Below are 27,048 nucleotides of genomic sequence, written 5' to 3'. Positions count from 1 at the left end.
TAAATAAAAAAAATGCAGCAAACAAGAATACGTGAGACATCGTACAAGAATGAAAAGATAAGAATAAGGAAAAATAATAATACTCACGCCATGTATGTACATATTGCTCCTTGGCCAATCATTTTAAATTTGAGCAGGTGGGCAATGTTTTCATGCAATATAAAAATTATTTTCACAACACCAAACACTTCAGCATCACATGGAATTTGAATCGAGTTTCTAGTGGACTTCATGAATGTTGTCGCATGTTTATACAACAAACGAAAGCGCTTTGGAACATTTTTATTGATCTCAATTTTTTCAAACAAGGACTGTACTTTCTGCAACTCAGTCACAGGTTGCTTTCCTTTTCTTTCACTTTTCTGCAAATATTAGTAAATATATTCATAAAAAATTTACAGAAAATCTATAGAAAAACTCAAACCGATTCCAATTTAGATTTATTTTTTCTTTAATTTATTTAAAGATTTTTTAGCAACAAATAAAAGGGAACATATCTCGCATATTAATTAGTTACATACCGCAGTTGGGGCATTTGGGAAAATGATCAAGTCCCGTGGCCATGAGACGTGGGAGCCAACAGCTTGATCTACTGTCTCAATTTCACCCACTACTGGAATAGGAATCTTGGCTTGTCCTTGAATTGGCCCATCCACCAACACACGGGCACAACCAGGCTGTATCGGCACGCCATGTACAGACTTGTTCATGTCTTCATCGTCAAATAGCAAGCCAAATACCACCTTGTTTTCTAAGGTGCCTACTACCAACTCACATTTTCGAGGGCCCTACATACATTTATTTTAAACATATAATTTTGCATTAAACAACTATTGGCTATGGTGGGAATAAAGAAATTAAGTTTAGATGAACTGAAAAACATTCAAGCTACATTCAGTTATTTTACCTTGTTTTCTGGGGGAATAGGTTTTATGGAAATAATATCATCATCAACCAACAATGGTCCCAGCTCCTTTGTAGCCCCTAGATTAGCTTTCTCCAAAAAAAATTCTTCACAACTTGCTTTATCTGAAACCATAGGCGATGAAATTTTTGTTGCACTAAGCATGGCCTTTAATTCCGCTATCTCCTGTCATGTCTTCTCCATCTCCTTCCTTGTCTTCTCCAACTCTGCATCCCTTTCTCGATCACGAGCCAATAATTCTGCTTTGGTTACTCTACATCTTTTCCCATTTGGTAAATTGAAGAAAATTGACGGAGGGACAAATCCTCCAACTCCTCGAACCCATCCTGAATGTTCAGGAGTTTGCAAGGTCATCGTCAACATATCATCACTTCCCGAAGGAATGAATTCCCCCTTGCTTTGCAGCTCCAGTAAGGTTTCCTATCACAAAAATATAAATATTAGAATTAAAATTGCATGAATAATGTGTGTGTACTATTTCTGAACAAAATACTCACAATTCTTTGTCCGATCTCAGCAAGTTCTGGATCAACCTCCTCATCATCTTTTCCCTTACGAGCCTTGTGCCACATTACAACCCTATCAGGTTCTTCATCGGCAGACAAATTTCCTTTCTTTTGCTGATAAAAATGAAGAAAATTTAAAAATATGCAGATATAGCTACTCACTTTAAGAAATTTCATAGTTTCTTAATTGGCACTTACTTCTTCTTCCATTAATCCAACATAGCCTTTTCTAGACAGGCGGTGAGGATATTTCCGATTTCTCACTCGTTCACTTTGTTTTTCACTAAATGACTGCAAAAATATTATACATATTATTTACATACAATTTTTCCCAAATATTTTTCACTAAATGACAGCAAAAACATTATACATATTATTCACTAAATATCACTACATTAAAATAATTACGCCTATACCTTCCATGCTGAGGTATTCCTCGCAGCAACAAATTTCTTCCAAGCCTCCTTACCAACGTAAGCATACTGCTTTGGAGGCTTTCACAATTTCTTTTTTTGTCCAATATTAGGCTTCACAAAGTATTTAGTCAAATTCGCCTTAAAATTTCTCCACTTTGCCGCTACAGACTGTAACAGCCCCTTCTGAAGTTCCTTGGGAACTCTGAATGTTTCCTGAAACCAAATTTTTGAATGAGTAAAAGAAAATTAGTCACATATTAATACAATTTTCTTGGACCTGCCTAGTATTCACATATCAATATAATTTATATACCTTAACATCAAGCCATAATTTCTCTTTTAATTCCACTGGTACGCTTGCCCAGTTTGGATAGTCAATCGGAATCATCGTTCTCGCCAACATTCCAGTTTGGATAGTCAATCGGAATCATGGACCGCTTAACTTGTCTGCATCTTTCCGAAGACCAGCAGTGGTGCCACTTTGCTTGACAAAATCTTGGCAGAATTCTACCGATTCTTCTCCAAGATAACTTTTAGCCATACAACCTTTGGGGTGATAACGATTGCGTACATAACCCTTCAACACCTTGTTAAACCTCTCAAATGCGTACATCCATCTATAGAATACCGGCCCACATAATCGTAATTCACGAACTAGGTGGACTATGAGATGTATCATTACGTCAAAAAAGGATGCAGGAAAGATTTTTCTAGCTCACATAAAGTTATTATCACATCTGCCTGCAATTTATCTAGCTTCGATACATCCACAATTTTGTTACACAAAGCATTGAAAAAGAAACACAACCTAATTATTGTGACCCTGACATTTTTTGGAAGAACAACGCGAATTGCAATAAGAAGTAACCGTTGAAGCATGATGTGGCAGTCATGGGACTTCATCCCAAACATCTTTAATTCATCTATGGATACGCAGTTTTTGATGTTGGACGCATGTCCATAGGGAAGCTTCATGTGCATTAAAGATGACAACATCTTCTTCTTTTCTGTCTTTGACAAATTAAATACCGAAGGAGGTAAATAGGTTTTTTTATTTCCTTTTTGTGGAGCTAGATTAGCCCTAACCCCCATGTCAATCATGTCAAGACGAGAAGCCTCACTATCTTTAGACTTATGTTTCATATTTAATAATGTGCCAATCAAGCTATCACACACATTCTTCTCGACGTGCATGACATCGAGACAATGACGAACGTGGTGAAATTTCCAATATTCTAGCTAAAAAAAAACTGACTTCTTCTTCCATGGGCAGTCTACCTTTTTGACTTTTTGACTTGTTTTCCAAATTGAAATTCAATTTGTTCTTGCAGCGATAACACCTCTTCTCCCGAAAGCGGTTGACGTGCCTGCCCCAACTCGTGTTGCCCATTAAAAACTGCCTTTTGCTTCCTATATGGATGATTTCTAGGGAGATAACGCCGATGGCCTTGGTAACACATCTTCCTACTATGGCTTAAATACTTAGCAACGGTATCATCACCGCATATTGGATAACAAAAATAACCTTTATTGACGCAACCAGATAGATTTCCATATGCAGGAAAGTCATTTATTGTCCACATTAAAATTCCTTTTAAAGTGAAATATGATTTAGTATAGGCATCATACACATTCGGTACACCCTCCCATAACTTCTTTAAATCATCAATAAGCAGTTGTAAATAGACGTCAACATCATTACCAGGTTCATGGGGACTGGAAATCAAAACTATTAACATCATAAACTTCCTCTTCATGCATAACCATAGAGGAAGATTATAAGTTACTAAAACTACGGGCCAACAGCTGTACCTATTGGTTAAACCATTATTATGCGGGTTTATACCATCTGCCGACAAAGCCAAACGAATATTTTTTGCCTCACAGCCGAATGCAGGCCACCTATAATCTATATTTCTCCAAGAAGGAGAGTCAGCTGGATGCCGCATCTTTCCATCTTGTATTCGCTGCTTTGCATGCCATGTCATCAGTTCAGAAGTAGAAAGAGATTTATACATACGTTTAAATCTCGGAATAATTGGAAAATACCACATTACTTTTGCAGGAACATTCATCCTTATTTTACCATCCTTTCCCAACTTCCACCTAGATAGACGGCACTTAGGACACTCGTAAGCATCAGCATGTGCACCCTGATATAGGATGCAGTTATTTGGACATGAGTGAATTTTTTTTATATTCTAGGCCTAAGTTAGACAGGGTTTTTTTGGCTTCATAAGCATTAGGTGGCAGCACATTATCCTTAGGAAAGAGACAGCCAACGGAAGTGAGTAAATCTGTGAAAGCACTATCACTAATTCCAAACCTTGCTTTCCAATTATGCAATTTTAGCATCGACTCTAACTTCGTACATTCACTACCCTCAAACAAAGGTTGTTCAGCATCCGCCACAAACCTTCTAAACTGATACGATTCGTTGTCATACTCACCCGAATTATATGCAGCATCACAAACATTGACGGTTTCCGATGCAGGGGCAGGGGCAGGTGTACGTGCAGGGGGTGGAGCGTTGTAAGTACTATTGACCGATGACCTAGTCCCACACCCTTCTGTATGCCATATCCAATCCAAATACCCTAAACTAAAACCATTGTCATACAAATGACCCCTAATAATCTTTACGGAGAATTTTTTAAAGTTAACACATCGTTTACAAGGGCATGGAATTCTTTTAGGATCACGAGAATTTTCCTCAGCAAAAATCAAAAACTGTTCCACCCCAATTTCATATTCGAGTGTATCCCTATCTTTGAAAATCCACTACTTGTCCATGTTAAGAAGGAACTACCTGATTGTTAAATAAAATGTCAAATATCGTAGTAACAAAGACTACAAAATAGTAGTCTATAATTATAATTCACCCCCTAATATGGATACAATTTAGATTATACTTTCGATTCAAGTTCTTATTAACAAAGACTAACTATAACTATAACATTATCATTAATAAATATTTTAATTTACTTATAATTATCACATCATCCCCGTGTTTAAGTTGTTAACAGTCAGTGATACTCAATTAGACTCTAATATTCACTAATGTTTGGTATTATAGTACTAGTATATTAACTCTAATTAGAGCATCTCCAAGGTAGGGGAGCCCTTGTGAGACATTTTTACACAATATAGTATTATATTAACATATAGCTAATCCTACTGCCAACTTCATTCGAGCATAAAACCTTATACATTCAACCAATTTTACATAGCTATCAATTTATATTATTATAGCCAACTATTATAGAGAGTATCATTGGAGATGCTCTTAGGCTAACAACATAGAAGCCTAAAAATTTGATCTAATATTCACTAAACATACACTCATACAACTACTTGCTTATATCTAATAATATACAAGCCTAATAATTTCACCTAATATATCATATTAGAATTCATGTAAATGCCTTCATGTTTACAGGGGATATATAAATACAGAGATACAAGGGGCATAAACAACTCATATACAGGGGACACAAACATTTGTACTTGTACACATATGTAAACATAAAAACAACTCACACAGTTAAGCATACATATATGCATGCACACATACAACTATAGATAGTATACATGCTGCCAAAGAAAACTGTAATGATACTCTAATTAAACTCTAATCGAACAGAAACATATACCTAATTTAAGATCCAAATAAATCGAATCTCAAAATCGAATAGAAACTCATACCTAATTAAGCACAAAACTTCAAATAGCTAAGCTCCAAAGCACCAAGAACCAAGCTCGAACAAACACCTCCAAAGCACCAAGAACCAAGCTCGAACAAACACCAAACCCCGAATCTGTTCAAGAATAGAAACAAAGAAAATCAAAAGATTAATCGAATAAAGAAACAAAGGAAGGGGGTTTACTGTAATTGAAACTTAATCTGAAATTGAGATGAAAATCGAAGGAGTAATCGAAGGCGGGGTTACTTTTAGGGTTACGTTTGGACAGCAAAGGGGGAAGAACACTACCGTTGCTCTCGTTTGTCTGAATGCCAGTTTATATTTTCAGTTTTATGTTTTAATGTTTTTAGTTTTATGTTTTTTAGTTTGTTATTTTTTTTAGTTTTAAAATTGGGACAAGGCCCGTGTTTGTTTGGGAGGGGAATAAATTAAGGGGGAAAGTTATGGGGGGGAACTAAAACCAAAATATTTGGCTTAAGGCGGGGAAAAAAAGAGGGGTCTCGCGCTTACTTTTTTTTAATCTTGTCCTAGACATCGTTTTCAAAGACAACTGATGTCCGAAAAATATAAAGATATCGGTTCTTGTTTTAGTGATGTAAAAAGTAGATTTAACATCGGTGGTTTTCTTAACCGATGTCTAAGGTGCGATGTCTAATCCTGTTTTTCTAGTAATGTGTGAAGGTTTTTCCCCATAGTAGGATTTTTGGAGTTACCTCGTTTTGTTTACAAGTCCATTTGTTGGTTGTAATTTGCAAGATGAAAATAATCTAAGGCAAAAAATGGAAGTCATAACATATATAAAAGAAAACAAGACGTAGAAGGTCTAGCAAGCACACCCCTATGCTCGGGGGGTTGAGAGAAGATAGCCCAGAAGAGGAGAACTCATGGTAGAAGGAACATCATTTGCGAGAATAGAAATGTCCTCAATCATAACAGTACCCTATACTTCCACTATGACTCTTACAATGCTTTCTTCTGTAACAAGCATGCTGAGGTCTGAACATGGCGCTGGCCAAGTCCTAAGGCGATCCTCCTAGCAGCGATAGCCTTGGAATTATCCACCTTGAGGTCGTTGACGTATGGGAATGTCTCCACATCAAAGTAACTAAAGTCATAACTGAAATCGTTTGTCAAGAATCCCCTTGGTGATTTAAGTTTGAAGCTTACACTTCTCCACAAATCCTTCATCAACCACGACGTTCAAGCTAAGATCAAACTTCTTTCCGAGGAGCAAGATCAAGTAGTACATGGCATGTTAGACATGGAATAAAGCACACAAGGTAGATATGCAAGTGTATCGAGTAGATGAAGAAAACATGGGATGAGAGCATATGCATAGCACGAAGATGTAAGTGAAGAAGACATGGGGAATGACACGCATTCATATAGGAAAATGCAAGTAAAGAGGAAATAACAAGGAATGCGAGAATAAAAAATTAAAGTCATTTATTCCCAGGAGGTACAACACAAAGGTGTGGACCCCCTAGGGCGCGCCCCAAAGGTGTGGACCCCCTAGGGCACGCCTAGCACCTACCGGAGGAGGAGGGAAGGTCATTTGAGAAAGCTACATCATTCATTCATTTTCATAACGAAAATCCTTTCTTGCACTTCAAACCCACATCGGGGTGGAGAAAACCAATCTTTCTAAGATTATCTTCTATAACTAGATTATCAAGATTAAAGTCCTCACGAGGAAAAAAAAAGTCTAACACCCGCTTTCTCCATGGCCGCACTACTTAACTTCTTCATCCTCTTATCATCTATTTTGAAAAAAAAACAATGATGTTACAAAAAGAATTAAATATTGATACGACGCTAAATGGAAGACAAGTTATAGAGACATACAAGTTACACTGACATCTCTTGAAGGAAAGTGGACGAATTTGTATGCCCTCCATCAAGTAGTAATCTATAGCATAACCAATCTGAGCATACGAGGCTCACGACGCAATTTCAATACAAGCCAATCTATTATGGTGCTTCCAAAGGCCTCATACACTCCGTGTGAGTAACAATAAACTCAATTTTTGACGGAAAGTAGAACTCCAGCTCATCTCTAAGAACTCGGAGAGAAAGCTCATGTGAAGGGAAATTACTACTCTCCCCATCGGAAGCACTGATGTGGCTATTTCCCTAGCTCTCACTCTCAAGTCCGAAACATCATCCTCGGATCAATTCTCCAGTCAAGGCCGATTACTCTGAAGATATAATATACTTGTAACTTCATCCAAATGTCTCTCGATACATCAAAAAAAATATCAGATATTGATGCCTCATGTTCATTATATATAGTAATCTATCATCGTTGAATATGCTCTTATAAAGTCTCGAAGAGATAAAGCAATAGAGGTAACAAAAGAGACGGTGACCAAAGTAGAGTGGTGAAAAGCCCAAATTTACGGTTGAATTCTGCAAACGGATGAAAGGGATTAGGCAAGTCGTCAATGAAATAAAAGTGGTTAAGACGCTCCACAATACCAACAAAAATCAAAATATATCTTAAAAGAGCTAAGGCACGCCCCAACAAGGAAACAAGATCGCAACCCGGGCTCCGAATAAGCTTCTAGCGCGCTCCACATGGCAGAGGTCGTGACCCGAGAATCCTGAGAGTTTCGAGCACGCCCCCACTATGCGGGGATCGCGACCCACGAACCCAGAAGCTCCGGGCGCGCCCCATGTAGAAAAATCTGGGGTGGCGACCCGAGATCCCGATGGTGTGCCTCCGATGCACCCCCACATGTGAAGTGAGTGAAATTGATGCTCTAATTTTAAAATTCAAGCTATGAACAAACATAATTCAAGCTGCAAGATCTACAAGTTATGTATATTTAACATGCAAGTCAATGGAAAAGCGTAAGAAGATAAAGATGAAATATATATCTGGAAGCAAAATTTGAAATTCGTTGAGTTTCAATCCTGGAATGAACCCCGGGGGTAGGGGCACCCCGCATGATTTAAACGATAAAAACAAAATTTTACAGAAAAATTTATGGATATTTGCAGAAAATAATTATGGAAGATTTTTAGAAAAAATAACTGAAGTACTTGTCATGGAAACTTACCGAAAATTTTACGACTAATCATATCTACTAGACGCTTTTCTCGGAAGAAAAAATTTACGCATATATACAGTGGGAAGCTTAATAGCGATGAAGTGTAAATTTTGCGGAGAACAAAGCTAGAACTAGTTCTGGAAGATCGAAGTAAACAAGATTTTCCATTTTTTTAACAAACTCTAAAATCGGGAGGTAGTAGTTATGTCATAAAATCATTGTGGATATTTTATCGGATCTTCGAGGAAACAGGTCAAATCATCATCAAGGAACAAGAAGGACGAGCTCCGGAGAACGCGTCTCTGGAGCCTCGGGCGTGCCCTATACATAGCTAGCTCTGTATGCGGCCATTTGCGATGTCTATCAATGATGAGACGTTGTGACAACAATTGATGAAGTTCTACATGAAGGTTTACAACTGTCAATATAACAGAATGTTACAACAATCAAAGTAAGGAGGCATGTGACTGTCACTACGATGATAATGTTACGACGACCACTACGATAAAGATGTTATGATAGCCGCTATAGTAGAAGGTGACGATGAAGAGAAAGTATCGATAAAGAAATCCACTAAAGGTGTTTGGAATTTAAGAGAGAAAGGATAAAACTATCAAGAATCAACGAATGATCCGGGCTCCGAGGAAGCGTCCCCGACCCCTTAGGGCGCGCCCCGTGCTATGTTGCCGCACGATGTGACCCATCCGCAATATAAGATGGATAACTATAAAATATTAGCAAGAAGGTTGCTCCCACAAGTAAAATGGGAAGTGAATGAAATAAAGTGAAAAGAAAGAGCCCCATAGGATCTCTTCTATGCATGGGGCGCGCCCTAGGCATATGAGGGGCCTTCAGAGGACTCCAACCCCTTTCAGGGCGCGCCCTGTGAAGGAAAAAGGGTCTCGGGAACCCGTCGTCCCGAAAAACATATTGAATGCGTCATTCTGTAGTCTTGCGGGTTATCCTCGTAGGGAAACGATCATAAAAACTTAGAGTGTGCTTTGGGAGCCCTGTCTCTACATTCGACGGGAGGCTTTGGGGTTATCTCACTCTTTGCACTTATACACTTGGGTCACTTGTCCTGTAATCTGGTGAATTATCCTCATCGGGGGCAAGGATGCGCTTAAGCATTTGTCGTAGGTACCTGCGGTTATGATCGAAGAAAATAGCGGTAGCGCATGGGATATCCACCGGCCGGGAAGTTTGTTCCGAAGTAGAAACCGAGCCTTTGTGACTAAGCCGCATCGATGGGCACTCCTAAAGCAAATCAATGTTCAAAGTATAATAGTAAGTTGGCTCGACAAAAGCTGTTGAGCCACGGAATGAGAAGCCAACTCCATCTAGGTTTCTTGTTCTCCAAGAACTATGCATGTCTTGATCCTCTATAAAAGGGGGTAAGTAGACACATTGTAGGGGATTGGAAGCGAGAGCTCTGTACATATCGACTGTAGCTGTAACAATGGTGAGTTACCTCCTTCCATATTTTCATATATATATATATGTATTTGTGTATGTGTAAGTATTGTTTTTGAATTAAATTCTTGAATTTATGATTATTTTTTATCGTATGGCGTGAATAAAGTTGTGAATGTACTAATCTTTGTTTTGTGACTTGTGTTTTGCTTGCAAGTCCATGTCTTGTCTAATGGTTAACTTAAATATACTTTTGTTCAGCAAATTAAGATTATTGTTATGTTTTTATGGGTGTTCTTATATTTATTGTTTAATGTGATCATATATACGCAGGTAACACGCATGTCAATCAAATTGATGGAACATAAAGCTAAAATCTGAGGTTTATAAGGCGCTACGAAACACAATTTACTAGACATAGGTTGAAATCAAGAGTTCCAATGGCAATAAAATCGTAAAAGAGTTTAGAAAAAAATAATCAATGATTCTTCTTCAATATTATTATTCAGAATAACCAATATGAAATCGGAAATCCGATTATTTTATTTAAAAACATGTTTATAAGGCCGCAGCGAAACGCAGTTTGCTAAACTATTTTTTATATATAATCATAATCAAATCATATCATATAAAATTTTTGAATAAACTAATTCCGCATCTTAAAAGTTTTATTTCAATTTTTTTAAGCTTGTACAAAAAAATTACAAAAAATAAAAGAACATTTGTGAAAAAGAAAAATACTGCTCATGCATATAGATATTTAGAAAAAAATGTAGCAAGCTCATCCTTGTTTGATTCTTTATCGTCTCCTGAATTGAAAACTGGGCCTTAAGCCTCCTAGTTAAATATATATTGGACTTGGATAATTATGGGCCAATCTACTAAAACTAGCAACCATGTTATTTTAGGGCCAACCCACCGAACTAAGCAAATTTTCTAACTCATCACTTTACCAAACTCATCCTTGTTTGATTCTTTATCGTCTCCTGAATTGAAATACAAGTCTTCCGCAAATACAATTTGCCATACAAAAATAGAGAAACATAGTTAACAAACAGAGAAACGTCCAAAAACCCCCAAAATAAATTAGGGTTTCCAAACCGCCAAAATCAACAAATTGAAAACCCCAAAAAATTAGTGTATCAAAATCGACAAAAATTAGGGTTTCAAAACCCCCAAAATCAACAAATTGAAAACCCCCAAAAATTAGGGTTTATAAACAAAAATTAGAGTTTGTACCTTTAATTAGAGCCTTCAAACGGAGATGAGTTTCGAGAATGGAGATGAGTCTTCAGAGCGGAGCTTCGAGATGAAGAGTATCGACCGAGTGAGTGAGTGAGATGCAGAGCTTCGAGAACTGAGTGAGATGCATAGCTTCGAGATGTAGAGTTTCGAGAAAGGAGTGAGATGATGTGATGTGAGATGTGATGAGAACGGAGGGTGTTAGTGAGTCTGAGATGAGTGGGATGAGTGTTTGTGAGTCTGAGATTTGTGTTTTGAGAAGAACCAAGAAAGGCCAAATATTTTTTTAATATTTGTTTAATTTGTGCGGGCAAAAATTTTCACAGAGCGAGATGTAATTTTTCACCTGTCTAAGGCAACACCAAGAAAGGTGTTGGCGTAGAACATCTAAGGCAACATGTATATCAACATTTGGTTATGATGATGTTGCTATACATCATCCTTTTCAATTTTAAGCCACAGAAGCCAACATTTTTCTTAGCAACACCATCTTTGAATGTTGGTAAAGACCATTTATGTGGTAGTGAAATCACATACATGTTCAACTTGTTTATCATCAATGATACAATACCAGAACACGCGTTTATATCCTGGAGTTTATTATTTTAGTTTATAATTTATTAAAAACATAAAACCCTAACCATTATATTGGATTGTAATATAAAGTTAGGATTTTGAAATCCGGCCAAACTTCATTTCTTTCACAAATATTTGAATACAAATATATTTTTATTTAAATATGCAATAAATAATCTATATTTTTTATCAAGAAGCATCAAATGTCTTACCATTTTTTAAATAATATGTTAATCACAAATCTATTTTTTACTATAATAGGGCTTTGGGATCACCATTTTATAAATTCACCATCATTGAATAATATCATAAATTTAATTCTTTTTTTTAGTGAAGCATTAAAAATAAATTGATTTAGTATATGTCGCGGTTTTAACGGATCTTGTGACATCTCACGTCAAATTCCGAATATATTTAACATATTATCAATTGACTTCATCGTATAAAGACCTAAAAAAATACAATTGTATTAATATGAGATATTACAAAATTTATCCTTATTGGTAAAATATTCTCGTCGAGCTCATAATTTAAATTTATTGAACCTAGACAGTGATGCTGTATTTTCGGTCGGCCAGGTCATTTAGTCAAATATCGAGTATGTTTTGAAAATGGGTAAAGTTCTGATTTTTAAAGTTAGTAATTTTGATACATATTATCAATTGACTTGATTCTATAAAGTTCTCGAAAATATTATATTTTATTAACATAAAATATTACAAAATTTTCCCCTTATTGGTAAGATTTTCTCGTCGGACTTGTAATTTAATTTAAACCGAGATAGTGACGTTGTATTTTCGGTTGGGTCATGTACTCATATTTCGAATTTTTCTGAAAAATGGGTGAAGTTCGGATTTCGAATTCAAAATCAACTGAAATATACTGACTATTTATGATCATAACATATCTAAATATGTGATACACATATATATTTTTTATGAATAGGTGTATCTATTTTCAATATTTTTCTTTAAAAAATTTTATACGTAAATTTAAATTATTTATTAAAAAATATAAATTAAAAAAGGTACGAGACATATTTTTTAAACTAAAATTTATTTAATAAATAAGCTAATGATTCGTTTATATACTATCTTTAACTTTATATCTTAGATTCAATTCTTTAAAATTAACTTTACAAATATTGCAATCATTTTCTTGAAAAGATATTATATCGTCGCGGGACACTTTACGATACTTATATATTATGTGTTTGATTAAAACACAAGTAACGGTGTATTGCAGTGATAAGAAGATTTACATGTGAATGTAAATATTCAAGTTCAGTTCCCACATACAACCTTTTTTATATAAATATTAAGTACAATAGTAAGTTAATCATTTTAATATATAAATAAAATGTAGGAAGGGGAAAATTGTCATTTTACTGAAAATAAAAAATCTCGCTAATTTTATCCCCTAAAAGTCTATATAAATACTTCATACTTGATATCCAATGGACTAAAATTGACAATACTTTTTAGAAAATGGCCTAGTTAATTTTATATAGGCTTATTAACCTTTTGGTCCTTAGAATATATGTGTTTGCACCCATAAACCCCCGAACTCTACGAGCGTACGCTTTGAACCCAAGGTATGTATTTTCATACCTTTTAGCCCTTTTTACAGTCACAGTAGAAAATTGGAGGGGCAAAAAATATATTTGACCTCCGATTTGTACCGTTGTAAGGGTTAAAATGTATATTTATGATATTTTGAGGGTGAAAAGGTACACCATAATATTTAGAGGTTCATCCAAATGCACTCTAAAGTTGAACATAAAAAAACATTCTATAGCTTGAATTGGAAATTCCTTTTTGATGCTCTCACCTTGATGGGGTTTCTAGCATTATTTATAGATTAGATAAAGCTCCGTGTCACCCCTCCATCCTATTCGATTAAATTGGCTGGCTCCCTGGTTGGTTACTTCTGTGGTAAAGCTGGTCCCCGTGAAGGAGACCCGCCTTCCCCCTATTTATTCGTTATAGCTATGGAGGTTTTTACAGCATGCTTGAAGGATAATACATCTTCTCCAAATTTTAAGTATCACAGACAAACTGAGTCTGAGACTATCAGCCATCTTACCTTTGCATATGATGTTTTACCATATGGTGATGTAACATCTCTGGTCTTATTCCGAAAGCAGCAAAAATTTTATCATTTTTCAGCAATGTCCGATCAGAGATATTCATATAGTTCTCTCTGCTACAAATTTTACATGTGGTGAGCTTCCAGTGCGTTATCTAGACATCCCTCTTATTACTACGAAGCTTAAAATATCTGATTGTCAACCTTTATTGAACAAACTATGTGATCGAGTTCAGTGCTGAACTACAAATCTTTGAATCAAGGAGGATGTCTTCAGCTTATAAGATCGACATTGTATGGCATTCTGGGTTTTTGGATTTAACATTTGTTTCTGCAGAAAGTTTTACTTCACTTAGTTCAGACTACTTTTGCCAGGTTTCTTTGGGGTGGGAGGCTGACTGGTAAATGTATGCATAAAGTCGCTTGGAAGGAGGTTCGTTTGCCAAAAAACAAAGGCGGGCTTGGTTTAAAAGACTTAGTGGTGTGGAATAAAGCTGCAATGATCTTTCACCTCTGGAGGGTTATTCAACCTCCTTCAAATTCTCTCCGATTAAAATGGTTCAAGAGTAAGTATTTTGCGGAGGAAAGGTTTCTGGACACCCAAAATTCTACTGTGGCATGACCCTTGTTTGACAAACTTAACCCCTTTATCTCTTTTTGACATTAGAATTATTCCTATTCTGAGATCACACAGTATGGCAAGAATCAGCTCTATAATAGGAAATAACTAGTGAATCTACACCCTTCTGATCATATTTTTGCTATGGTATTTCAGCTATTGTTAAAAATGCCCCTTTGCATCAACAAGATTTCATTACCTAGGATGATTACCAAAGTCAATATATCAGCAATCTGGAATTCTATTTGACGCCATTTAGCCCTTGCAGTATATTACGGTGTACCTTTTCACCCTCAAGGTACAAGAAATGTACCTTTTAACCCTTATAACGGTACAACTTGAGGGTCAAATGTCTTTTGGCTTAATGACCTTTTAACCCTTCAAGTATAAACGAGTGTAGTCATAGACCCTTAAACTTTAAAAGCGTTCTTTTTTGCCACTCGGCTATGAAAAACATACCTATTAACCATTTTCCCTATTTTTTATTCCATTAATACCCTTACAAGATATATATACCTCTTAACCCTTTAAGAATTATTAATGGACTCATAGACCCTTAATTGTATTTTCATTTTACGAATCACTGAGTCTTATTAGACTATAAGGTTTCGTGTATTTGGTCTTGATCCTTTATATTCGACGTATTTTTAATCTATTAATCTATATAGGATGCTGGTGGGAATGATCAGAGTAATAGTAGAAAGAAGATAAGATTTGTAGCTGGACCTGGGGAGGCAGTGGCGGTGCAAGCTGGGATGATGGAGTTCATAGCGGAGTCAGAGAAATCATACTCGTATACGATAATTTCATAGATTCTATTTGTGTGATTTATGACAAACATGGCAAGCTTGTTGCTGGAAAAAAACATGGAGGAGTTGGAGGCAATAAGATGGCTGAGGTTTTGCTTTTAAGTTTTCAGTTTCAAAAAATTGTTGGTTTCAAGGGAAAGAGTGGCTGGTTTTTAGATAAAATAGGAGTGTATCTGTCTCCTGCTAAAAGACCATCAGCCTCTATTACAGGGTTCAGCAGACTCTTAAAAAACTTGTTTACTAGCTTTCCGAAAACTGAAAATAAAGTCTTTAAACTATAGTGTATACCATATTCATATATATAAGAGAAAAATTACTATAATCCTAGGATTGATTGCTTATGGCTAGGGTCGGGGTAAATTACTATAATCCCAGAAAAATTACTATAATCCTAGGGTCTGCGTGCATCTAATCATTCTCGTAATTCTGATTTGGACAGGAGTACGTGTTTGTTTTAGTTTATTTGTAATAGAATTTATTCCTTACATTTAAGAATAAATTAGGTAGGAAATACATTCACAATGGCCCTATCCACCAAAAGTATTTATTCAATTTGGTGGATGAAATTAAGGCTTGTTTATATTAATTTTGAAACTTGTAAAGAACTAGTAGGCTCAGGCAGTCATCAGGCATATTAGTGGTATCAACTGTTAAAAACTTATCAAATTATCTTGTCTGATTGAGACGTTAGACCTACTCTGTTATTAGATCAACCAGCAACGCAGACGAGGCTTTGTAATTGTCACATACACAACTGATTAACTGTAGAACAAAGCAGAAAAACGCGGTATAAGCTTGGTGATCGATGCTGCTGTTAATCCATCAAAATCTTACAGTTACATCATCTTCCAGAATCCTTTACGCGCACTAGTACACAAACATGAACTGAAATGAATCTTAACACTATATTTGTACAGCTTTAAGTCTTGAATACTTGAGAAAAACATCAATTATGATGATAAACCAAAGCAAACTAATCCGACTTTAGGGGTCTGAGGAATGTAATATATAGTACAACATTTCTAAAAAGAAGATAAGCGGGAGCTGCCAAAATGATCACTATTTTTTCGAGTTTCTTGAACATGAATCAGTGGCGTGAGCTGCCAAAATGATCACTGACATGTCTAGCATAAGTTACAACGGCTTTAGCCCATTTCTTGATCTGAATTTTAAGTTTCTTCGGGTCTAGACGTTTCAAAGATTTGATCCCCGGCTCTATGGACACTTCCATAAAAGTGAAGCAATTATCAGAGCCTGCACACTTCACCAGCATTCTATATAGATTAATAGATTATAAATACGTCGAAAACAAAGATTTTTTAACAAATACACAAAACCTTATAGTCTAATAAGACTCGGTGATTCGTAAAATGAAAATACAATTAAGGGTCTATGAGTACATTAATATTTTAAGGGCTAAGAGGTATATATATTTTGTAAGGGTGTTAATGGAATAAAAAATAGGGAAAAGGGTTAATAGGTATATTTTTCATACCCGAGTGGCGAAAAAGAACACTTCTAAAGTTTAAGAGTCTATGAGTACACTGATTTATACTTGAAGGGCTAAAAGGTTATTAAGCCATGTTTTTTTTACCCCTCCGATTTTTTAGTGTCACGGTAAAAATGGCTAAAGGGTATGAAAATACATACCTTCGAGGTCACTCGCAAAGTCCAGGGATTCATGTGTAAGAACGCATATATTTTAAGCGCAAAAGGTTAATAAGCCTTTTCTATAAAAAATAGTCCATTTCCCCTCTTTCTTCCCATGTAATATAACAATGGACAACCAAGCAAGTTCTTCTCCCACTGACGCAGCCACCGAACGCAAGCACGCTGCAATGCTCGATCGCCTTTCTCGTCTCCACGATTCTCGAAACTGTTTGAAATCTCATGATCCAAACGACACCTCTTTCGAATCCACCCAAACATTTCTCACTAATTTCAACAATTCTAAGCTCTCAATCGAGTCTCAGCTCTCTCAAATCCCCAAATCTTGCGACCCCAGATCAGATATAAACAATGTATCTGTCTCTATATCTGATCTTGAAAACCTAATTGCTCAAAATTCTTACTTTTTACCCCCTTATGAACTCCGTGCTTCTCTTAAATCTGTCGCTGATCTTAGGCAAAACTTGGATGTGATTAGTAGTAGGGTAATACCCAAGAAAAGGTTTTCGTTTAAGGCGAAAAAAGCGGTTGGGAATGTGAGTTTAGCGAGTGCACAGAAGGTGTTTGATGAAATGCCGGTTGTTGAGAGTGGTGAGAAAGATGGGGTTTTGGTTGTTCGTGAGTCGGAGGGGTTTAAGGGGAAGGAAAATGAGGTTTTAGTGAAGGAATTCAAGATTGGTGAGGAGGAAATCGGGGAGTTTATGCTTTCGGATTTGATGAATTGTGAGGTCAGATTAGTAGGTTGTTTGCGGGCATTGTTTGTTCATAAGCTGGTTAATTGTAGAGTTTATGTTGGGCCAGTGTTTGGGTCAGTGTTGATTGAGGAAGTGGAGGGGTGTGTTTTTGTGATGGCGTCGCATCAGATTAGGATACATCATGCTAGGGGCACTGATTTTTATCTTCGAGTCAGGAGTAGGCCTATAATTGAGTATTGTAGTGGAGTGAGGTTTGCACCGTATTGTTTGGGTTATATTGAGATTGACAGTGATCTTAAGAAGTCAAATCTTGACGAGGAGACGGGGAATTGGGCAAATGTCGACGATTTTAAGTGGTTAAGAGCTGTTCAATCTCCAAATTGGTCTATTTTGCCGGAAAGTGATCGGATTGCCACTGTGAATATCTCAGGGTTGGAGCAGCAGTGAGATGATAACCAAGGTTTTAATTTATATCCTTATACATGTGTGTGTTGCTGATTGCTTGTAGCTAGCGTTTGTGTTTAGGACTTTGATGGCGCTGTAATATGTTTTGAGCTTGTAGCTAGCCAAAAAATATCACTTCACATGTTTTATAAATTTAAACAAGAGTTTGATGATTCTGTTTTAGCTGATTAAATTTTGAAGAAACATGTATATAGAGCATTACGGTATAATGGGATATGTCTATAAACTTGTTAATTACTAGAATAGGAATATGTAACAATCAAAATTTCAAATATTTGGGTTATGTATTTTGAACTCTACAAACTGGGGTATGGGATACGGTGGTATAGTGCATTGGCCATTGGATTTGGGTGTTCGTTCAAACTAACATTTATGTAGGTGCAAGTTAATTACCATTATAATTAGTTATAAAATAAGCTAAGCTTATTGAACTTGAAGTTGTATATGAGTTTTTTTGGGAGTGAACTGACAAATATTTCAGTATCTTCAGCAGCTGGAAAACTTTAATAGATGCAGTCAGTTATTCTTTTCTTCAAGTTTGGGCGTTTGGGTGTATTTGTACAATAGATTATAACTGAAGGTGTTGCACAGAAGTCCTCAATTTGTTGATTCCTTTGTTTATTATTTAGGCATTGAAGGAACCGTCGATCCACGTTGCTAAGTAACATAAAAAAAGACCAAGTCGACAAGACTAGTAGATTCGTCGCCCAACTTAGCTTTCACATGCATAAATAGATGTAATATGTATTGTTACTAGAAACAGTTCAAATTTATAGTTGAAATAAGAAGTAATACAAATAAATATTAATAATGATAAAAAAATATAATTGTGGCTGCATTTTACAATAATTTTCAAAAGAATGGTCAATTTTTTTTAAAAGAGTGGTTCCCGTTAATTTTCGTTGTTAACTACTTGTATAGTTGTGTCTATACTCATAATGGTTATAAAAAAATGATCCACTTTTTTTGAAAATCTAAAAATTTAGTCGGTTTTTTAAAAATGAGTGTAAAGTATTTTACTTATATAAACTACTAGTTAACGGCGAAAAGTTAACGGTAATTGATGGGAGCATCTTTTTAAGAGGCGGTAAAAAATCAAGCAACTTTCTTGAAAATTTGGTCATTTTTTTGAAATTTAGTGAGGTGGTCCTGGTCCTCAATTCTGATAGTCATATCAATTCTTTTGATGGTCATTTTTCAAATTGTTTATAAATTTTGTACTTCTGTAATTTCACGATGCTGTTTAGAGTTCAAAGTTCATGTAAAAGAAGATATATGCTTATTCTTTTTTTGAGATGCAATTGGTGTAGAAATGTTTTTAGTTGCTTATAATAAGAATTGATTAATGCAGAATTGCAGATAGCCTGGTGACGAAGGATTACGAATAGCATGGATTTTCCTCTCTATACTATGCTCATTCTTCAAATTTTTGTATTTTGAAGGTGATTTGTGATCGGTATTGAATATTTGATTGAAGGAAACTGTGATGTTATAACTTATAATGCAAGGCCAGGGACAGCTTACATATAATATCATTCTTTATTAAGTTTGAAATTAAGATGATCTTATTAATTCCGTGTCTAATTGAATTAATATGTATGTGAATCTATTTATTATATATATATAATATAATAACGTGCCGTTTGATGAGTAATTTAATTAATATGATGATTATATCCTACATTAAGATACATTAATATCTAGATAACATTTATTATATATATACATGCATACATACAAACATATAATAAATAAATATATATCTATACTATATTATAATAAACGAAACATTAAAAGTTTGGTAATCGGTCGGTCTGTATATGCTGAATTTATTTAATTATCCTTACTTAGTTATTCTAATTCTAATTATTGGGTCGATCAATTCTAATTATAACTGACATTGAAGTCAACTTACTCTTCTTGACCAATTTCAATTCTATTTTATATTAAACTCTATATCACTATAATTTATATTAAATTCAACTTTTTCTACCAATTTAAATTTTAATTCATATCGACTTCTATATCATTATAATTTGTTACTTCGAACTAAATTAAATTTAAACAAACTAAATATAATTCTTAAGATATGGTTGATATATAATGTGACACGGGTTAAGATAAAATAATAATACTATCAATCCTCCTACAAAAATTATACTAATGAACTTGTATAAACAAAATAACATATTTTATTTATCCAGTATAAAAAAATACATTATACAATTGATTCAGACTAACACAAAACTATAATAAAAATACAATTCGACCAACAAAAAAAACATATATACTAATTATTTAGTCTAAAACAAAATTATCTTAGTGATCCGGAATTTAAAAAAATTAAAATTAAACTAAAAATAATTTTTTAATTTGGTCAGTGTATTGGGTATCGGGCTAAAATAAAATGATGTAAATCACTGATCCGAGATAAATCAAATTAATATTAGATCAAGTATAATTCGTATCCTATTCTTGTGAAATAAAAAATTAAATTTTATTTAAAACATATTTTTTTAAAATATACTTAGAATTTTCAATAAAACTATATCGTTCAATCAGTAATATTGCATTTTTCAAATATCTTTTATAGAGTTATAATTAATCGATTAAGTAATCACCATGCTAAAATAATAGTTTTTTAAGGTACCAACATAATGGAGACATTTTATTTTTACCCTCAATAAAATAATAATTTTATTATAATAATATTTTCCTCTTACCAATGTTATTACTTTAAATAAGTTTAAATGTTCTAAAAAGTTATAAACATATACGTTTACTTATATAATTATGATGAAGTCATATCATTTAAAGTTTTAAATGAACAAAATTAAGAATTGAATTCAAGTATTTTTTAAAAATTATGTAATATTAAAAAAAATCTGTGCATTCCGTGCATTGCACGGGTTTTAAACTAATATATATAATACATACATACACACACACATACATACATACATACATACATACATATATGCATGCATACATAATGCCATACAAACACACATACACACATACACACATGGATACAACTCATATATTATAATTTGTCATCAATTTAATCATAAATACTCTAATTAATATCCATAAAAATATTCATATTTCAACCCCTAGTACACATTCATTATTACATATTTAATTCTTATATTTATTCTAACTTATTACTATATAACAAGTTTAATTATTAATAGTTTCATTAATATTTAATAAATATTCTCCAAGCATTAGTACTTATATAAAATTTATTTCACACTTATTCCCACAATTAACACATCATTAATATGCAAATTTATATCTAATTCATTATTATATATTTGATCAAAAATACATATATTTAATGCAAATCTTTAATATTATATTAATATTTATTTCATCTCATTATTCATTTATTAAAAATTTGTTCATTGTTGCATAGTTAATATGAATATTTGTCTATTATATAGTGATTAAAAATACACGCATGCATACATTTATTAGTACATACATACATACATACATACATACATACATACATACATACATACATACATAGATACATATATGCATACATACATATATACATATATGCATACATACATATATAATAATATTTTAGGTAATAATTTTTTAATGGTATTAAATAAAATTATATTTATATTTAACCTTGGTTTAAATTCTGAACACGAGTTCATACATTGTTAAGTATCAAATTAATAATTTAAACAAGTGAATTATAAATGAAAAGTACAAATAAATATTAATATTTAAAAATTTAAATTTGACTGATACATAAAAATATGTAATTTGAATTAGATATTTTATTTGAATAGTATATCTATATAATAACAACAACAACAACAAGAATAATAATAATAATAATAATAATAATAATAATAATAATAATAATAATAATAATAATAATAATAATAATAATACACAATAATTATATGTGGGAAACTTGATTATAAATCAAGATATTTTATGAGTGATGTTCATATATAACTAAAATTATAATAATAATAAAAGCTGTCCAAATTGCTGAATCAGGGGTAGAGGTGATCAAAATGTTAAGCAAACACAACAAATTAATTAAATATTGTATCAACTAAATACGTCACACCAAATTGCATATCTATGTGTCACACAAATTCAGATATAGAAAAAACTCTCATATGCAAACATGAACAATACGCTAAACATAATCCTGTATAATTTCGAAACATTAGAGTTAATAGAGTACACATGAAATACAGAATGATACTTTAGGATGGGTTACATATGTATATAAGATATGGTAATGAAGCTTATATCCATTCCAATAAATTTGTGTAAATTTATCATTTGAGTACTTAAATCATCCAACAAAGCTACGAGTATAAGAAATTTTTTAAAAAGAATAACATCAACTGAACACGGTGGAGAATTAATTGTGCTAATTGAGGTCTAAATTGACTAAGTCATTCAATGACTCGTAAAAAAGAGTTAATAAGTTTAAACCTAAATATGGAAAAGAAAGAGAAGATAGAATGAAGCACCTAGACATAAGTCGTTAAAGGCGGCTATCACGTAAAAAGTAAATGTATGAGGTTGAGCGAAGGTATGAGTACATACCTCTGCTTATATTAACATAAATTAAATACGCTATTGGGGTTAGAGTTTAGATTGGTATTTGGTATTCCCTAACAATACAACAAGAATTACTGAAGGGAGGTTGAATGTAATTCTGGCTACTTTTTCAGATTTTAAAACAGTTCTAACTTGATAAATATAACAATGTTTGATTAACAGTTGTGCGGAATAAAAAGATGATAGAAATCAAAACACTAAGTAATAAAAACAAAAGTTTTTAAAACTTTCTGGTGGATTTGAAAGTATCCACCAGATATATATATATATATATATCAAATAAGAACCGTGTGAAGCTTGAATAGCTCACAGCTGCTTACAAGTTTGAACAACTAAACTAAAGAGAAATGCTTATAGGATATAGCTTGATATGTTTCTCTGAAAATGTTTTTGCTTAGTTAATTTATCTACTTGCTACACTTGGTTTATATATCACCAAGTTTACATGACAATAAGACAAAATAATAAAACAAAACATATCTAGTCTAACTTCATGCTGCTTCACTACTCTATTCCAGCATCTTTGAATATCTTCACAATTGCATGGAAATGGTAATGCTTCTTGTTCTCAAATTCCTGCTTAACAGGCTGCCACATTCCTTTTGCCAACCCCCGACGCATGTGACTGTGTTGTCACTGTCAACAGCTATTTGAATTTGATCATCCGTCGGGTCTATGCTTGTCATCCGTCGGGAGGCTTTGTTGATCATCTGTCGGGAGTCTTGTAAATTATCCGTCGGGTGTCTATTTTTCACTTGACTTTATTTCACTTATAAAGAATTACAAGACATCTCATATTTACAATTAATCAGCCTATTCTGCATATCAATCTAGTAGTCAACATGACTTACAAATCCCTAAGCAATCTACTTGACTTATACATGTTGTTTGCAGAAATATGCTACAGTTTTTATTATTACATAAGCTACTCACTCGATGGATGTTAATCTGTCATCCGTCGGGACTGTAAAGTTTATCCGTCGGGACTATATTAGATCATCCATCGAGTACTACAAAATTCACTAAGTTAAATCTACTGAGGTGATTTGTTTAACTTATCATCAAGTTCACAACATATTTCTAACAATCTCCCCAAATTTATGACTACTGGAATTGTAACCATAAATTAAGAGAAACTTGATGATAACAAAACACCTTAAAGATATAGATTGAAAAGTAGTAGATAGAACTGATAAGTGCTATAATATTTATTGAAAATCGAACAAAGCAAAGTGTACAAAGAGTTGCTCACAATCAATATCAAGGTGCTCCTCTAGTCCGAGCAGATAAATCTATTTCCTTGATTGTCTGGATTTCTTCCCAAGCCTCCTGTTGTTCTCTTCTATCTGATTCTGGAGTTGTCTGTGAAATTCAAGTTCATCAGCTTCAGATAAATCCAACATTTCTTGCATTTCCAAAAGAGTCTCATTGCTAGAGATACTCAGTTGGTCATCCAGTCTGAAGAATCTTCTAACTCCCTTATCATCCATGAATTCCATCAGCCAATAAGACCTCAAATGCACTCTCTTTCCTATAAAGGGAATAGACAGAGTTTTTGGAAGCGTATCTTTGGCTCTATTACTCCTTAGCTCTTCTATTTTCTTTAGGACTATTCTCATTGCAGTCACATTGAATCGAAAGTTCTTCTTGAAGGATGAATAGACTTTTATCTGTACAGATTGGATTTTTTGAAGAATCCTGTGAAGTGGCCATGTGATCTTTTTCCCTCCCTTGTACTTGAACACTAGCCTTTCAGGAAGATGTCTATAAGCATCAATCCCTCTTACTTCTTCCAATTCTTCCAAGTACAGGTTTATTTCAGAGAACTCCTTGATGTCACAGATGTATAAGAGATCTTCCTTGTTGACTGTGGGTTAGATTTGGTTAGGGTCTTGGATCTAAGAGTCACATGCTTCACTTTCTTGATTGCTCTAGTCTTTGTTTTCTTTGGCTTGTTGAAGATAGGAAAGTTTAATTCAGGAATTGGAAAACTATCCCAATCTACTGGCTCATCCTTTGAAATTATGGGCTCACCATGAATATTCCTAGTTGGATCCACCACCTTGAATTCTTCAAACACCACTGAGGGTTTTGATGTCTGAGTTGAAGTTGTAGACTTTTTGGGAATATAGTCTTCCATTTCCTCATCAATGAAGTCCAATTTTCTTTTGGAGGGGAGCTTGTATCTGAATCTTCTTTTCTGTTGTGGTTCCTGTTGCATTTTCTGATCTTGAGGTTCATCAATCACAGATGGTTGTGCAGAAATCTCAGTTGTAGTCTTCACAGCTTGAAGTTTGGCCAAGATAACATCTTGCTCCTTCTTTTGTTTGAGCTTCTTAGCATCTAAGGCAACTTGCTTCTTTTCTTGCCTAATTTTTTTCTTCTCTTCCTTTTTAGCTTCTACAAACTGTGGGTGTCCAACCACCACACAGATTTTCTTACCATTTCTGTAGATCTTGGCAATCCTTCTTTTAAGTACTGAATCAGCTGGATCTTTGAAAAATGTAATTGACCTAGCCGACAGCTTCTTCTCATCTGGCCTAGGTGTCTCATACACAGTATCCAAAGGATTTTTGTCAGAAAACTTTGAGTAGTTTCTTTTAGGTTTCAAGACCAGATTTGCCTTTGGAGACTTTATGTAAGAAGTTTGACCCTTTTCCAGATAATTCAAACTCATTTTATTTACAGAAATCTGCTTGACTTGAGAGTGATGCTTAAAGATTTTGTTTGGTTTCTGAATTAGCCCAAATTTCTGTTGAATTTCTGCATCTATTTTCCTCCATTTTTCTGTTAGTTCCTTCTCAGCAGCTGCTATATCAATCTTTAGCAGTATGTCATTTGATTCCAGTTTTGTTGCTTCTAGATTGATGATGTCAATGTTGTCCATGGTTGGTGGCTTAGTGAAAACAATTGTTGGCACAATTACTTTGCTGACTTGAATGTTGAGCTGTTTCTCCCCCTCACTTGATGAACCTTTCTCCCCATTTTTGTTAGCATCAAGTTGTTGAGTGGAAGGAAGTTGAGCAGCCACCAACTATTGGAGCAGAGTAGTCTGAGTTTCCTGATTAGCAAGTATCTTGGACATTGACTTCTCCACATCAGATAATCTAGAGTCCATGGCCTCAACCTTTCTATTTAGATCAACTTTCTCCCTCAGTTTATAAGCTATCTCAGTCATGGTGGTTCCAGGAAGTCTAGCATCCAACCTTGCTATAAAATCTTGTTTTACTTCAGAAACTTCTTGCTTAATTTCATCCACACTTTGACTGTGTTGGAGAGCTTGAATCTTGTGCAGTTGTAGAGCTTCAAGATGTGCTGTAAGTAATCTCTTTGTGCTGGCATTTGTAGATGCTTGAATGGCTGTTTGGGTGTCATGAATGAGCTTGAATAGTGTGGATTGGAGATATGAATATGAACATTCTTTGGTAAACATCCATGAAGGAATTTCTGCATCTCCACCTAAGCTCATGTTGTCTTCCTCATCATCCCCACCAGCATCCCCAAAAGAGTCTTCAGCCAGTTCAAAATCACTGCCAATATTGGATGGCATAACAGAGATTGCATCCTTTGCTCTTTGTAGAGAAGCAGTTGTGTGCACTAGATTAAGCATCTTTTCAGCCTCCTCATTGCCCTATACAGCTAGAGTTTGATAAGCTGTAACAGGATGAGTAAATGTCTCAGCATCTAGGGAGATAGAATCTATGACAACTTGATATTCTTGCTGAAATAGTCTCTCCCTTTCTGCATCACTGACATTCATTGACTCACTAGCAATGGTATCCACCCTTATCACTCATGTACCTGTATTTCTCTCATAATCTCTCTTTTGTTGCATCAAGGGCTCTCATTGGCTTCCCACCCTCACACCCTCACCTTCACCATCTAAGGTGGGACTCCTCTCACTCACTTTTGCCAGACCTGAAGAAATGGTCTGGATTTGGTTCACTCATTTTCTCTCCTTTTGCATGGGAGCAACTCAGCCTCTCACTCAATTCACTCCCTGCCCTTAGTCCTAAGAGTGATTGTACTACTACTAAGTCATCTGCACTTGTGACAATTGTAGGAATTTGAAATTGTGCAGAGACTCCCGACGGATGAGGAATATCTATCGGGATAGTAGTTTGGCTAGCCGACGGATGACTGCAGTTAGGCACATCCGTCGGGATACAATCACTACTCGACGGATAAATAATATCCACCAGGATAGAAGAATTGAATGAGTTTGGAGTGGAGACTATTGTAGACTCTGTGCAAATTGATG

The 27,048-nt window shown here is 34.5% G+C and overlaps 1 protein-coding gene across 1 annotated transcript; it reads left to right on the top strand.

The window, feature by feature from the left end:
* Positions 1-17,066: 17,066 nt before the first annotated feature.
* On the top strand, positions 17,067-19,713 carry LOC141673090 (tubulin-folding cofactor C). Its single transcript, XM_074479824.1, has 2 exons — positions 17,067-18,174; positions 19,531-19,713. The coding sequence occupies exon 1, from the start codon at positions 17,130-17,132 to the stop codon at positions 18,159-18,161; it is 1,032 nt and encodes a 343-aa protein (XP_074335925.1). The 5' UTR covers positions 17,067-17,129; the 3' UTR covers positions 18,162-18,174; positions 19,531-19,713.
* The last annotated feature ends 7,335 nt before the right edge of the window (positions 19,714-27,048 follow it).

The sequence above is a fragment of the Apium graveolens genome, chromosome 7, assembly GCF_009905375.1.
Source record: "Apium graveolens cultivar Ventura chromosome 7, ASM990537v1, whole genome shotgun sequence".
Taxonomy (NCBI): Eukaryota; Viridiplantae; Streptophyta; class Magnoliopsida; order Apiales; family Apiaceae; genus Apium; species Apium graveolens.
Note: the sequence above shows the minus strand (reverse complement) of the source record. Positions and strands in the feature narration are given on the sequence as shown.